At 43.4% G+C, this 14,100-nt stretch overlaps 2 protein-coding genes across 3 annotated transcripts in view; one reads left to right on the forward strand and one right to left on the reverse strand.

The window, feature by feature from the left end:
• Positions 1-1,735: 1,735 nt before the first annotated feature.
• TXNDC9 (thioredoxin domain containing 9) lies at positions 1,736-12,186 on the reverse strand. Of its 2 annotated transcripts, none has more exons than XM_069770068.1 (5): positions 12,108-12,186; positions 10,190-10,406; positions 7,793-7,911; positions 5,625-5,879; positions 1,736-3,284 (listed from the first exon to the last, which is right to left on the reverse strand). In XM_069770068.1, exons 2-5 carry the CDS (start codon positions 10,376-10,378, stop codon positions 3,167-3,169), a joined length of 681 nt encoding a protein of 226 aa, XP_069626169.1. In that variant the 5' UTR covers positions 10,379-10,406; positions 12,108-12,186; the 3' UTR covers positions 1,736-3,166. The 2 variants fall into 2 exon arrangements, with proteins under 2 accessions (XP_069626169.1, XP_069626170.1); XM_069770069.1 differs by lacking the exon at positions 12,108-12,186 and adding an exon at positions 11,642-11,869.
• A 555-nt stretch (positions 12,187-12,741) lies between these two features.
• The window catches only part of EIF5B (eukaryotic translation initiation factor 5B), a 39,475-nt gene continuing 38,116 nt past the window's right edge, over positions 12,742-14,100 (forward strand). The window contains exon 1 of the mRNA XM_069770067.1: positions 12,742-12,903. The gene's annotated coding sequence lies outside the window, so the exon portion shown is untranslated. The remainder of the gene's footprint in view (positions 12,904-14,100) is intronic.

The following is a 14,100-nucleotide window of genomic DNA, read 5'->3' on the forward strand; positions in this document are numbered from 1 at the left end:
TGCTCAGTTGTTGCCCTCTGGCATTTTTTTCTCATCCCTTCTCTTTCAGGGACCAGACTTATTCACACTTCCCAAATCCCAAATCTCAACTCAGCACTTAACTTCTAGGTACGTTTCTTGAGCAGACCATCACAAGCCTAATGCAGGATCAATCAACAATCAAAGAGTGCCCAGTCAAGTCCAAATAATCTAGCATTAAGAGCTGAACAACACAGATCTTGTTTGGTTATTATTGTCTCCATGCATTTCTTTAATGATTACTTCATGCAAGCATCAAGCACAGACTTAAGCACTAATCATTACTAAAGCTACATGCTGAGTTCATGCATAAGCCCCGTAACTTCAAAAGCTATATGTGAATATTTCTCATCTCTTTATTGCATAATACCCTTTCATGGCTAACACATGCCAGACCAGGTACCATTTTATGATTCGTCTAGGCTCAGGAACCTTATTTAGTCATGTCCTTACATATACAATCTATCTCCTGTAAGCTATTAATCGCATGCAACCTGTGTCCTTTCTAGATACTGCGTATCATCATAATCTCATCTATCAGCCATATTGCCACTGGATCACTGTTGACAAAGTTAAGCTTCATGCTTTTCAAGTCTGTACAGCTGACATTTGTTTGAGTTGGTCTTCTCTGTATCGTTTATGCTTCTAGTTTGCTGACCCAGGTCTTATTATCATGGACGCTTCATTATTTAGTCTGCACTGCAAAATCACTGAGCTCCACCATAGAAGAATAATTTGTTCCTCACTACTCAAACTAGAAGAATTTTCCAGTTCTTAAAGAATTTTTAAGTTCCAGCCAAAATAAAATTCTTGGATTTGGATTGTTCATCTCAAATACACAGATCAAGAATGGAGATCTTACCAAGAGGACCGTTCAATGACAGTTTTAATCTTCACTGAAGACAACAAATGCAGAAAGCAGACATGAAAGTAAAGACTTGAAGCAGACAGATCTATGAGGCTGCTACTTCAAAATAAATTTAAACTTATAGTACAGTCTCAACTTCCCCTTTTACCCAAACCATGCATTCCTGCAAATTCCTTGTATCAGCACTGGAATGTGTGTGGCCATATTATAAGCCAGATGAAGGAAGAGGTCCAACTGAAGATTAACCTAGAAAAAAAATCAGCAGCTTAAAGTGACACAAAACCACAGACTCTGACTAGGATTTGCATTGAGTTTGTAATGGGACTATCCACACATGGAACTGAATGACCGCACCACGCTGGAATCCTGACAAGCCCACACCGTGTTTCCATGCAGCATGCAACTACATTAGATGTGATTTTCTACTCCCACAGCCTATTCAACATAATTAGGACTCAGAATTGAGTCCTGCTAAGGCACTCTTAAAAATACTGTTGGAACATTGGTTTCCTAAATTAAATTTCATGCAACTGGATTAAAAAAAAAAAAAAAAAAAAAAAAGAGAGAGAGAGAGAAGAAAAGCACTTTCTAGTGCATTTAGAGAGTTTGTGCATTAAAAAGGAGATCAACTCGAAGCAAGTCTACTTTACGCTTTTACTAGATTAACGGGCAGCTGTGTACATCTTAAGCTGATTGCCTTCTCAAAGCAATGTAATGTTAGACAGAACCGTATGTAGTTCGCTAGAAATCGAGAAAGGGTACGTGCAACTTTCTGATGGACCTTATTAAAAGAAAAAAATAATCCACAGCACCTAGACCACCTTATTTGAAAGGATGCAGAAGTCAACATTAGAATTAAAATAATTTTATTTCAATGTACATGAACAGAAATAAAATATAATTTTTTAAACTTACTTACAGAGATATATTGCTGGGCTGGCCCAGTCACAAGTGTTCTCTACTACAAGGCAGCAAGACTGACTAGACCCACTTCACTGCTTTTTGGACCAACTGGATTCAAAGTACCACCTCAAAAGGGTCCTTCAGCACACAGCAAACTTTGTTGTTGTTGTTTTGAAACAAAAGGAAAACTCATCAACTCTTCACCTAGCCAGAAATTTTACATTGTATTCCAAGGAAGATCTAACTTGAAAATTCTGTCCATTACTGAAGAACAGTACACAGTATGCGGCGCTATATCTAAACTTAACGGATCAAGGTTTCTCCCAAATACTCTTCTCTAGTCTACTCTCTTGTACAAAGCATCTGCTATAAAATTCACACATTCAAAACCACAGAATTATATAAACCCGTGAACAAGGCTCTTTTCAATATACTTGTTGCTATGTGCTATTACCTGCTGTACCAGCTTTAACATGCAGCGTACATAGATGGTAAAAGGGCATTTCTCTTGACCATCTATTTCAGAATTCACAGAAGTTATGACTGTTTTTACAACTTATAGTGCAACGTAGTTAAGTTATTCAATGTCATGATATGGCACCATAAGGTAAGCAATCATTTGTTAAAATGCACAATACCTTTACTAATCATTTTGTGGCCCTTTACTGATAATATAAGTAATAATAAATGTAAAAAGACAACTGGAAGAGGAAGTGATAGGGAAAAATCTTTTTAAAAAGTGTCTATCACCTCCTTTAATAAAGAAAATTAGAAAAAAACCTGGAACTGTCAGATTCAAGGAAAACAATAGGAAGTAGTTCTTCACACAACACAGTTAAACTGTGGACTCCTTGCCATATGATATGGATGCTAGGATACTATGAGGATTTAAAGAGATTTTTCTTCCACTATTTTAACCATCAAATGCTCTCAGATACAGAGTTCCCCAAGCCACAGATTGCTTAAAGTATCTTCTGGGGAAGCATTGCTGTCTGCTCACCCTGTTTTTACTCTTCTTTGTGCATCTGCTTTTGGCCACCAAGACTGGATGCTGGGCCAGAGGGACATTTGGTCTGACTTGGTACAGTTGTTTCTAACAGTTATTTCAAAACACTTCATAAAGTTAAGACAAAGTTCATCATTTGCCACGTTATTTAGTTAGAAGGTCTCAGATTTTTGGATTACAAATGACGTCCAAAGGAGGGGGAAAAAAAAAAATTAAGCTTTTTTCTGCTATGACTCAGTTGTATAAAACTGTATAGAAAAATGAGCATTATGTGCAGATGTAATGAAAAGCAGTAAGCTTTATAAAAAACATTCTTAGAAATGTACCAAGCATAAACAAAAGATGATTTACAAATACATTTAGCTGTTCTTCTAGTCATCATCAGAATCTGAATCATATTTCTTTCCTCTGATGGTCTTTTTATCCAACTTCGTAAAGCTTGTTCCAAATTTCTTTTGACTTTGAAAAGGTGGGTCCATCAAGTTTCCACTGGAAGAAAAGAGTAAGACATGTTGATTAAAGCCATATTCATGCAGACAGTAAGTAGCATCTCTAATTATCTGTTTCTCAGAAAAACACTGTAAAAGAACACAGCCCCTACTCCCTAAAGCCACCCTAAGTAGCATTGTGGTGTTGCTAGCATAGTACATCCTGGACAAAATGGCCTGGATAACTGTAGGTAAGACAGGAGTGTGAGTGTAAACAGCACCCGTGAGGAGCTCTAGAGAAAAACTGTCCGAAAGAGCTTTTGCTGCAAACTGATCATGCTAAAGACAACCATCTGTCAGATTAAACAGTAACCAGGGCATTACAGAGATATTTTCAAAACAAAGGAGGACCAGAAGTACAAAAGAAGCTAAAATTTTGTAAGAGGGACTTTGGAATAGAAACAGATGAGTCAGACCCGGGTTTTGCACTGTCAGAAGTCACCTTGTACTATCTGTGCTTAGGCCAGACAGAGCAGCTTTCCCATCGGACACTGCATTCCAGCTAGTGGACTACGGAGGGACTCACGCCTCAGTGGGCATGTATGACCCTGTAGGGGCTTTCTCACCAGCGTGTGGGTCCACGGGATGTTGGGAACAGCAGGTATTCACAAAAAGCTGGAGCACCCACATCTCCTACGGCAGGGGTGTGCAAGGAGGGGAATCCCCTCCCCTTGCTCAGAAAACGGTGTGCTTGCTTTCACTCGCATAACCTATGAGGTGTTTGCATCTAAGTGTCAGTGAGTGAGTGAGCAATCAGAACCTTCTAGAATTAGCTATAGAAGGGCATTTCGAAATATGTAGGTATTAACATTTTGTAAATAACATTTTGCCGATATTGATCCTTAATGTACAGTTCACTGATTGCTAGTTAATTACATGTCAGTAATAAGTCAATACACCACCTGAAACCTGATTTTGGTCAAGCAATGTGACCTGAACAGTTTTCCCCCTGAATACAGTGTATGCTTTCACCATCTGCTACCCTGCAGTCTGAAGGAAAAGAGCTGTTTCTAGCCTCTGAGGAGGACTATGTCCTTTTCAGAAACTCAAGAGAGCAGGACATTACATTCAGAGCAGTGTGGAAATGCGACACTTGTACATAAATGGATGTCTCCTGGAATGGATCTCCTGGGCTGTGCAGATACTGTGGCTCACTTTGCAAAGATGGGTAGCAAAGTAAGCATCTGACAAAAAAAGAACAAAGAACAAAACAACTCCCTGGCTCCACAAGTTGCTAAGAGCAGACTACACATTACTAGCAGAGTCAAGTAGGAAGTAAAATTATGCTGTAAGGCAATGTACTACCATTTAGCAAATTCAATGCAGCTTGGTACAACTCCACTGAAAGATTTCTCCTGTAAAAGGTTGTTGCTGTCTAGAACATATACCCACCCTGTCTTTGACTCCTCTGCGTATTTCCTTGTTGCTGAACTGGGAAGTAGGTATTACCACTTGTTTTGAATTATAAATTTTCATTTCAGTCATTTCATCTTAAGTTCAACAGCTACTAAACTAAACTGAACAATAGTTTCTTTGCCTTTAAGATACAACAATACTCTTGCCAAAATTTGGAAATTAGACACTGAAATAAATTCAGATAATAAAGTTTAAAAAATAAAAGGCCAAAGACATTCAGAACAAAAGAGCAAAATTAACCTAAAAAGATAAAGATGACGTTTTAGTCACACTGAAAAACAAAGCAGAAAGTTGCAGTAGATGATTCTCCCGTCAAGTTAGGCTATTAGGGTGACATTTATCTTCTACTGTCTTCTATCCTGTAGTCTTAAATGTGGGATTTATGATGATTACATTGTACTTCTACACAAATAATTTATTTGCACTTCTGCAACTTATTTTCACCTTCTGTTCTGTTCACTGGAAAAAAAAAACACATTAATGTGTGTAATATGGACTAACATGCAGTTTAAGGATGACTTGCTGAGTTTTCTCTGAAGTGGATTAAAAACGCTCAAACTATTGCATTGCCACTGTGACATCTAAGCATCTATAGTTGATTTAGAAAGGATTACACTAGATGCAGGACTCGGAGACCATATCAAAGCAGCATAGCTCCTCTATACACCTCTCAGCAAGAACTCTGTTTATTTTTATGACTGCATAAAAAGGACAATGTAATGCTCATTACAACATCTCAATACTTTGCCAGAGATACGCTCTTCTTTCCCTCAAAGTACACAGATTAAATAACTCGATTAAACTCTTGTGTCTTAAGCATAAAACATATCAGCCAAAGTTACAAACTTTTACAGATTCTCCTGTCTGCAAGCATGTTCTCCTTGCACTGTACCTGAAAATAAGACAATCACAAAAAATTAATTACCTGTAATTAATTATGGCTGCACAGCCTAATCTCCATTCTAAGGTCTCTGTAGTGAAGTCATCAGTGTTACCGAGATCAGTAAAGCCCACAATATAATCTTGTGTTTTTCCATCTTTTAATAGTGCTAGAGTGGGAATTACTTTGATGCGCAGTCTCTCGCACAAGAAAGGAGATTTTTCAGCATTTAATTTCAAGAATTTTGTCTCAACATGCTTTTTGGCCAATACAGTCAAATGTTTGTCCATTATTTGGCACCTGTGAAAAAAGCCCAAAATATATGAAGTGTTAGAATCAATAAGCTGAAGAATATGTATTTTAAAGAAAGTTTAAAAGGAACAGTAAAGGGCTAGTTCTGTCATGTTAATTCCTCAGATATGACCTTTGTAATTAAGAATTTAGTTTCAAGAGAAACTGTGTTTCAAAACAGAGTAACAACCTGGAGCACCTTTATTGCATAATTACATCATCCATTTCTCTCATTTCTTCCTAATTACTCCCATGTGCACCTGAAAACCCCTCTCATTTCTTGATGCCTGCATTTATTGATGAAATTTCCCTCTGACTTCTATTCTTCCTGCTCTAGCTTCACTGCCTGTCAGCTGGAAAAATTTCTCTATAATGAACTTCACGTTTTCAGAAAAGTACTCTCAACATGTTACAGCATTTTGGGTTTTTTTCAGTTACTACATCCACAACTGAGATGCAGTAACTCGCTGTACAGGGCCAGGGGGAAGTGATTTGCATAGGCTGCTTCAGTAGTGCTATAGGCAAAAAATATTTCACTTTTCTGTTGCAACGGAATAGGAATGAGCATACAATTATTGTTTTGCAGCTAAGGGACAGTAACATGAACTGCTCAAAATACTTGTCAGATGGCAGAGATTTGTGGACTTGTCACTTGCAGTCTGGACTTTCTGGATTGTCGTCTTTAAGTAGTTTGGCTTAGCTGCACGAACTCTGCGATGTGACTGTCCTTTAACTCAAGAGGACAGCCGAGCAGATCAAAAAGCTGGAGTGGGCAAGGATGAAAGCAACTTGATATTGTGGTTGGTAAACCTGACATACTAGCTTTAAGCTGGTTCTCAGGACGACATATTTTATAAAGTACTTTATCTAAAGTTCCTTCTCCTGTCTGAGTCTACAGACTTTGATGGTTCAAGAAACAAGAACCAAACCCCCCAAACCTGTTCTAAGCTACTTTATCTGCAGAGAAAGTCTTTCAACTTCTTTGAGTAAAAGCTAGCCAAATATGACCACTTCAGATATTTGAGACTTAAACATTTCATCTAGAAAATGTAGAATGCAGATACCTCACTGCATAATCCAGCTTTGACCTCTTTCAATTTCTCACATTGAGGCTGTTTCTGTTTATATTCTATAAGCTAGAGAGAACCTAACACCTTGTGGGGGGAAAAAAACCCCAACCAACCAACAAAAAACAGGACAAATGGCTCCCCCTTCAACGAACTACTCTACCTTGCAACTGCATTTTAACAGAAGACACTGAGACAGACTCACTGAGGAACCCAGAACTTCTGAAATTCTTCCAAGGCAGTGGGAGATCTTATTTTAGGTTCCTATTCTGAGTCAGGACATATTCTCAGATCTAGGTGTCTCACATCCCAAAAAAGTGACATAATCACAAAGGCACAGGCACAAATGGAAAGGAGTTGCAATTGGTATCCACAGATCCTTTCAAAGTAAAAGGTTAAATTCTGAAGATGCTTAGACAAGTTTTTGTTTATATTTTTACTTTTGTTTGCCAGAACTGTCCAGAACATCTCTGTCTGGAATAATCAAGGTGATCTTTTTGAAAAACTGCTCCTGTATGGTCACTATGTTTACAGACCTGGCTCCCTCAAACTAAATCAATAATGAAACACAGCACTCTCAAATATTGTCAGAGAAGGTATACATTTATATTCTAGTCAACTATATAACAGAGTATTAATTGTTGTCAAATCATGTTCAGATTAACTAGAATGGAGAAAAAATATTAAAAAAAAATCAAATGTCTTGAGAAGGGAGCAAGATTTGGAAAATGAAGGAATTTGAATACTTCTAAAAATGCCCATTTATTTATGGGATTTGAAAGAACAAAAGAATGTGTCTGGTTTTGTAGACATCTAAAAACAAGAGGTTTCTTGAGCATAGCTTATTTACTCTACCTGAACGTTGTATCTCTATAGAAATGGCAAACCACGTTTTTACTTTCTTTGACTTCTTGGAAAAAGTCTCTCTCACTTGGGATTTCTCTGTATTCTCCATGTCCTTTTGAAAGCCACTCCTTTTGGGAAACATAAAAGGAAAACATTAGTATGGAGTTTGTTAGTCCTACACCTCTCATGCAAGCTCTACAGATTTTAAGAAAAATAAAAGAGGAGGCCTGCAGTGGGAACCCATTTCATGCAGTAATAGAAGGAGAAACAAATTACTTTCCCCCTTTAGTTCTGTTTTGAAAATATGCAAATGTCACTAGGCTAGACAATACTTTTGGGTTGCCCCTTTCTCAACAACAGATACGTGGTTGAGCAGTAAGGCTACTTTACTTATTTGGAAATACAAATCTTGTACAGAGCCGCACAGATTTCTGCAGCACAGCCTCTCAGTAAGACTAGACTAGTTCAAAGAGAACACCAATGACAGAAAACTCTCAGCATTTGAAAGCTGCTAATTGACAGCTTGGGCTACTCTCTCTAAAATGTTTCTGTACCCTCAGAGAACTCTTGTCTAAAACTGATTCAAGTCATTATATGTATTAAAATAGATTTCTTCTAGTTTTTCCCTCTATGAAAAAATCAGGGAGAAAAAAAGCCTACTAACTCACCTCCAACAGATGATGTTTATCTACCAAATACACACTGGAAGTATCTTAGTGTGAGCCAGGCTTCCAGAAAACCATTCAGAAAACAGATGCATACCATTAGCCATAAAATGTATGAAGAAACAGAATTTCGCAAGCTAAAATTTACAGGCAACTTCCAAAACTGCCTGATTAAGTGTGCAAATACAATTTAGAAAAAGCAACTCTTCTAGATTTTCAACAAATGCACTTAAGAAAAAAGCCCAGCTTCTACAATACTGAAAGTTAACTGTAGTGTATTAAAACAAGTACAGACTAAGCTAAATGATTAGAAGAAGTGCAGTATGATAGAACTTGACAAAAACCCCCTTTAGTTTCTGGGGCAGGGGGAAATTTAGATAAATCACTGTTCTTGAGGTTGCAGTTTTGTCTCAGCAGAGTGAAAAAAGAAAAAAGAGTTTCCAAGCAAACCAAAATATCCTGTAAGCTAAATTAGGATGGAACAAAGAACTTCCTGAACATTGTACATATTAAAAATGCATACAAGTATGAGCACATGAAGAAGTCATCATGATGCAAATCAAGAACGGACTTATCCTTCAACAGTGGGTATGCATTAATTCCCCTCTACACAATCCAGAATAGCGTGGCAGCATACTCCTTTTACTGAGCAGCATTCTACTTCAAACTTGCATTGAAAATGCATGAGAACAGTGACTTAAGATCAACCAACATTAAAAAGTTTTTGCATGAGAACTATCACATGTTCACATCCAAGAAAATCCAAGTGTTACGACTCCTGAAAAAAGAAAACACTAGAATCAAATATAAACCGAACTTCTGAAAACAAGGAAATAGTGTGCCACTTTCTACTTCTCTGTTTAGAGAATCAAAGCTGCTAACACTGCCTGTCCTCCAGCATCCCAACCATGCCATGACATTTTACTGCATTCCTGTTTCAAAGCATGGCATTAGCTTTTATGGGTTCCACCACAGCCACAGCATCTCCTTTCAACCCAGTCACCTCCCCGCAACCCAGTCTATTTCTTCGTTTAGGTTTGCTTAGATGGAGTAAGCCAAGAAACCTATGGCTTCCCTACTTACAATTCAGGTCTCACACCACATGTTACCAAAATTTTGATGAGAACTATGTTCAAAGAGACTTTTTGGGGAGCATAAAGACCACAATTTAGCATGAGGTATCAGGGACCAAAACAGAATTTCTTTCCTGCAAGAATAAATGAGCAGTCATACAAAGACAACATTTAATTGAGTTAAAAGGAGTGAGACAAATGATTCCACCCCAGGAACAAGGAAAGATCCTGTATCATTCTTCTGCAAAATACCTTAAGCGAACAGCACACATCACTTACATGCCATAAGCAACAGTGTCCAGAATTCAGAAGCTTAAGGAGCCTGAAGGCTTATGATTAGGTTGCCTGCAAGGCTTATGCTTCCAGATAGCAATGTTCAGTGAACACAGACACACTCAAATCTTTGTACGAGACTCTTTATCCTATCCTTATTGTAAATAATCACAGAGGTTGTTCTCTCCTCCTGTTAAAAAACACAAAGCATGCACACACAGACACTCACTCATTTTAAATTATCCAGGAAAGCAAGTACAGAACGGTGAGGAAGAAGAAGAAAAAAAACCCCAAACAACCCCAAAACACTTAGTTCACATATACAATTTCCCTAGGACTTCCAAAAAGTCTGTTACACTGTACACATCAAAAATCTATATTACTACAGAAATTACTTGTTTCTGCTGCTGGGCCTTTTTTAGTGCCTCAAGCCTCCTTTGTTTAAGGCATTCCAATTCATCTTCATCCATTTGGTCCAACTTCTGCATTTCAGCATCCAGATGTTCTTCCACAACCTTGGCAGTCTGAAGTATTTCATTCTCCAGAACTTTTTGAAGTATTTCAACAGAGCTATCAGCAGCCATCTTTAACTAGAAAGTGATCTCTTCAGAGCTGTGGAAATAGTGACACATGGAATTAACGTTTATACCAACATTTAATTAAAAGCCTGACCTTTCTTACTTGCAGTTCACGCTGTAAAGAAACAAAATGCTATGCTCTTTGAAGATAATAGTAGATAGTTCTTTTCTATATTGCAACCCCCTTTGGAGAATGCTTCTACAACGAACACAGATGGTAACAAAGATACCAGTCAAGTCCTATTCTCTCAATCCCAAAGGCAGCTGCTGAAAGCGCACAGGAACCTCAAATTACTTGTCAATATAAAGCAGGACATTTCACCAGTTCCAAAGGAACACTCATCCTGAGGCAGAGCCATGTACCTTTAATAAACATTCTGAAACTAGAAGATGAAATTGGAAAGCTCGAAGCTGCTGGGAGGAGGTGTAAGATGTCTCAGATTAAGTCTAAGCAACTAAGTCAAAGTTTCTGCCAATAGTCTAAATGCAATTACTTTAAGTACCGGATGCATATTAATGCATATTAATGTATTTAAATCTGAATTAACATTCCTCTCTCCTCAGCTAAAAGACAGACAAGGTACTCAACAGCAAATGCTTTAGGCCAATACACTGCTTCAATTAGTACAAGAAAATTGCCATTGCAAACACCACCCTATGGCAGCCAGCGAAAGGATTTAAAAAGCCCCAACAACCACTACCTAATTGCTACGTGAAGAAACACAGCTAAAATCATTTTCTGTAAAGTTCTCCCTGCCCAAACACTTCAAAAGGCACAAAATACTACGACTGGGGTGCATGAAGAGCTGGGGCAACATAACTGATTGCTCTCCCCAATAAACTTACACTACAAAAAACTATCACTGTAATGAGTGACAGTTTTGAAACAGGGACAGTGCACAGTCACCCTCATCAGATTCTCAACCTGCAGGCCACGGATGTGATGTGCTGAGTTTGGGTTCCAGAGTACTCCTGGCTGTATTTCAAGATAGCCAAACTACCAGTGCCACTGGCTGTGTAAACACCTTGCATGCAGAGGCAAGAAAGCGTTTTAAGTAGCAACGGGCAAAGTACCAGCATCACAGCAGCGCTCCAAGTGTAATGCAACACCAGCAGTGCTAAGCCTGCTGCCACACTCCACACGTGTCACAGCCACACTTGCTCTGACCTGCAGCACCTTCAGTCCCTCTCCCCAAAGCTGGTAACTACAAAGCCTCTCCGCTAGTGTTTCCTATCGCCCTTTCTTGTATTTCCAGAGGAAATAGAAACTTGGCTAACGCAGATCACAGGCCACTAGGTCTTCAGGAGAGGGAGGGAACTCTGCTCAGCCGGGCCAAAGGGAGGCTTGTCTTCCAAGCAAACAGGAAGGAAACCGGAATACCACCCCCAGCCACTCTCCGCTACAGCCCGAGGCCCCCAGAAGGCTCCCGGCTCCCCAGGCCGCGGAAGCCCGGGTGCCGACAAGCGTTTCGTACGCAGCGGGGGGCCTGCGCTCAAGGCCCCGCTCCCCGGGGGACTCGGCACCGCTGACAGGGCCGCGGTCCTGCCCGCTCCCCCAGCGAGGAGGCGCTGGGGGGCCCGGCCGACGCCACCCACCGCAGACCGCCCGCCGCGGGGCCGAGGGGCGCCGCGCCGGCTGCGGGGCGAGGTGGGGGCCGGCACACGGCGGGGCATCGCGCAGGCGCCGCCGCGCCCCCGTGGGACCGTTACAGACAACGGTCGCCCGCCCACCCACCCAGCTCCTGACGAGCTCTCCCGGGAAAGCCTCCCCCAGTCACGGTGCCGGCCGCGCCGCCCCCCGCCTCAAGCAACCGAAGCCCCAACACAGACCCGACACTCACGACGCCGCCGCCGCCGCCGCCGCTCCCCGCCCCGCCCCTCCCGCCTCACACGCCAGCCGCGCCCCACCGACGTCTCGCGAGAGCCGGGGCGGGGCTGGCTGCCGCGCGCGCGCACGCAGCGCTCCCCCACGCGTTCATTGGCCGGGGCGGCGGGCGCGTCCCCGCGGCGGTCGGCGCCCAGAGCGCATGCGCCCAGCCGGAGGGGGTGTGGGGGGGTGTGTGTGCGTCGGTGGATGTGTGTGGCCGCGTCCGGCCCCGCGGGGACGGCCTCTGCCGGGCCGCGCTGCCTCCCCCACGTCCCGTCCCCCTGGCAGCCGCTTTCTCCACCTTTCCCTCCCCCGACTCGCCGAAATGACGCGTCTGGGGTGCAGCGCGGCTCCCCCAGCGCCCGGAAGCGGGGCCGCTCCATGCTGCTGGCCTCCCGCCGCCGCCGCGCTGCTCTGGGCGGGGCTTGGCCGCCAGGGGGCGTGTCCTGCCCCGCCCCTTGCCCACCTCAGTGTGCGGCCGCTGAGGGGAGGGTGCGCGGCGGCGGCAACGGTAACGGCGGGTGAGGCTGCCGGCGGGAGCTCGGGGGAAGGCCCGGCGCCTTTCTGGGGGCCTCCTTCTCGGGTTGGGCGTGTGAGGCCGAGGCCGAGCCCCCGCAGGGAGTCGGGGCGAGGCGGGGCCGGGCCCCTCGAGCGATGCCGTGAGGTAAGGGCGGCCCGCGCGGCGCCTCGGCTAGGGCAGGCGGGGCTGGCGGCGGGCGGGCGGGCGGGCGGGCGGCGTGGCTCGGCCGGACCGCTCCGCTCCGGCAGTCTCGGTGAGAAGACGGCTGTGTTGGAGCAGCCGGGGCTTGTCGTCTCTTTGCTCTTCTTGCAAGCGCGCTAGAAGATCCACAGATTGAAATAATGGGATATTAAAGTGTGTTTTCAAAAAACCAAGTGTTCTGCTTTCTTGTTTCCTGGAAACCTGACTCCCCGGTACTGAAGCATGCTGATGAGGAAGGTGGGGAGGGAAGATAACTCTTGGCCTCATCTGCAGTCTGCTGGGAGGCTGGGTGGGAGAGGCTGATAAGGAATTGTAGCTGTGTAAAGGCAGAAGTAGGAAGTGAGGGCTTTAGGGAGTGAAGCAAGATGGAGGTGGTGATCCTGAGGCTGAAAGGTGAAGACAACCGTGAGGCTTGCTCTGTCCACAGAAGGAATTACTGTAATGGGGTGATAACAACAACAGAAAACGTGCAGATCTCAAAGCACGTTAAATAGTTTGATGTCTGTGAATGCTGTTTTTCCTGCTCCATCCTGCTTTGCTCTTGAGAAATATGCCCAGGAGGGACACTGGGTTGCACCCGAGAGCCCCTCTGCCATAACACACAGTGTTTGCTGTCTGACGTCCGTGCCATGTTTCTGTGAGCGTCGGCCGCCTTCTCCTGCCCCGCAGGAGCAGTGTCCAGGCTCTGCTGTGAGAGAGCGCAGCAGCGGTTCGGCTCTCGTGGTGCAAGGCCTCTTGGACGGGAAAGGGAGGAAAAGCTTTGTACGCTGAGGAAATCTGGCGAGGAGGGAAGGGTGTGCCATACTTTTAATTTTGCTGACTCCCTGCAGGGGAACCTCGTTTGATGGTTGCCTGTGAGCTGTAAACCCAACCCTGCCGCCTCGGACCCCCCGTTTTGGCGGGAGGGCACTCGCCACGGGCTCAAGGTGCTGGACTTCTGTTGTTCGCACTTCACCTCCTGCGCCCCACGGGGTGCTGGGGATAAAGGACCAGCAGAGCCCGGCTGGGGGAGCACAGCTTGCATGCATGGAGCAGGAAGAGCGAGGCAACCGGGCAGCGACCGATGATGTGCCCCATGCCTTGATTACCGCCTGGTCGCTGCGCTGCCATGATGCACCCTAAAAGCTTTCCCTTTATCCT

This window comes from Haliaeetus albicilla, chromosome 25 (genome assembly GCF_947461875.1).
Source record: "Haliaeetus albicilla chromosome 25, bHalAlb1.1, whole genome shotgun sequence".
NCBI lineage: Eukaryota > Metazoa > Chordata > Aves > Accipitriformes > Accipitridae > Haliaeetus > Haliaeetus albicilla.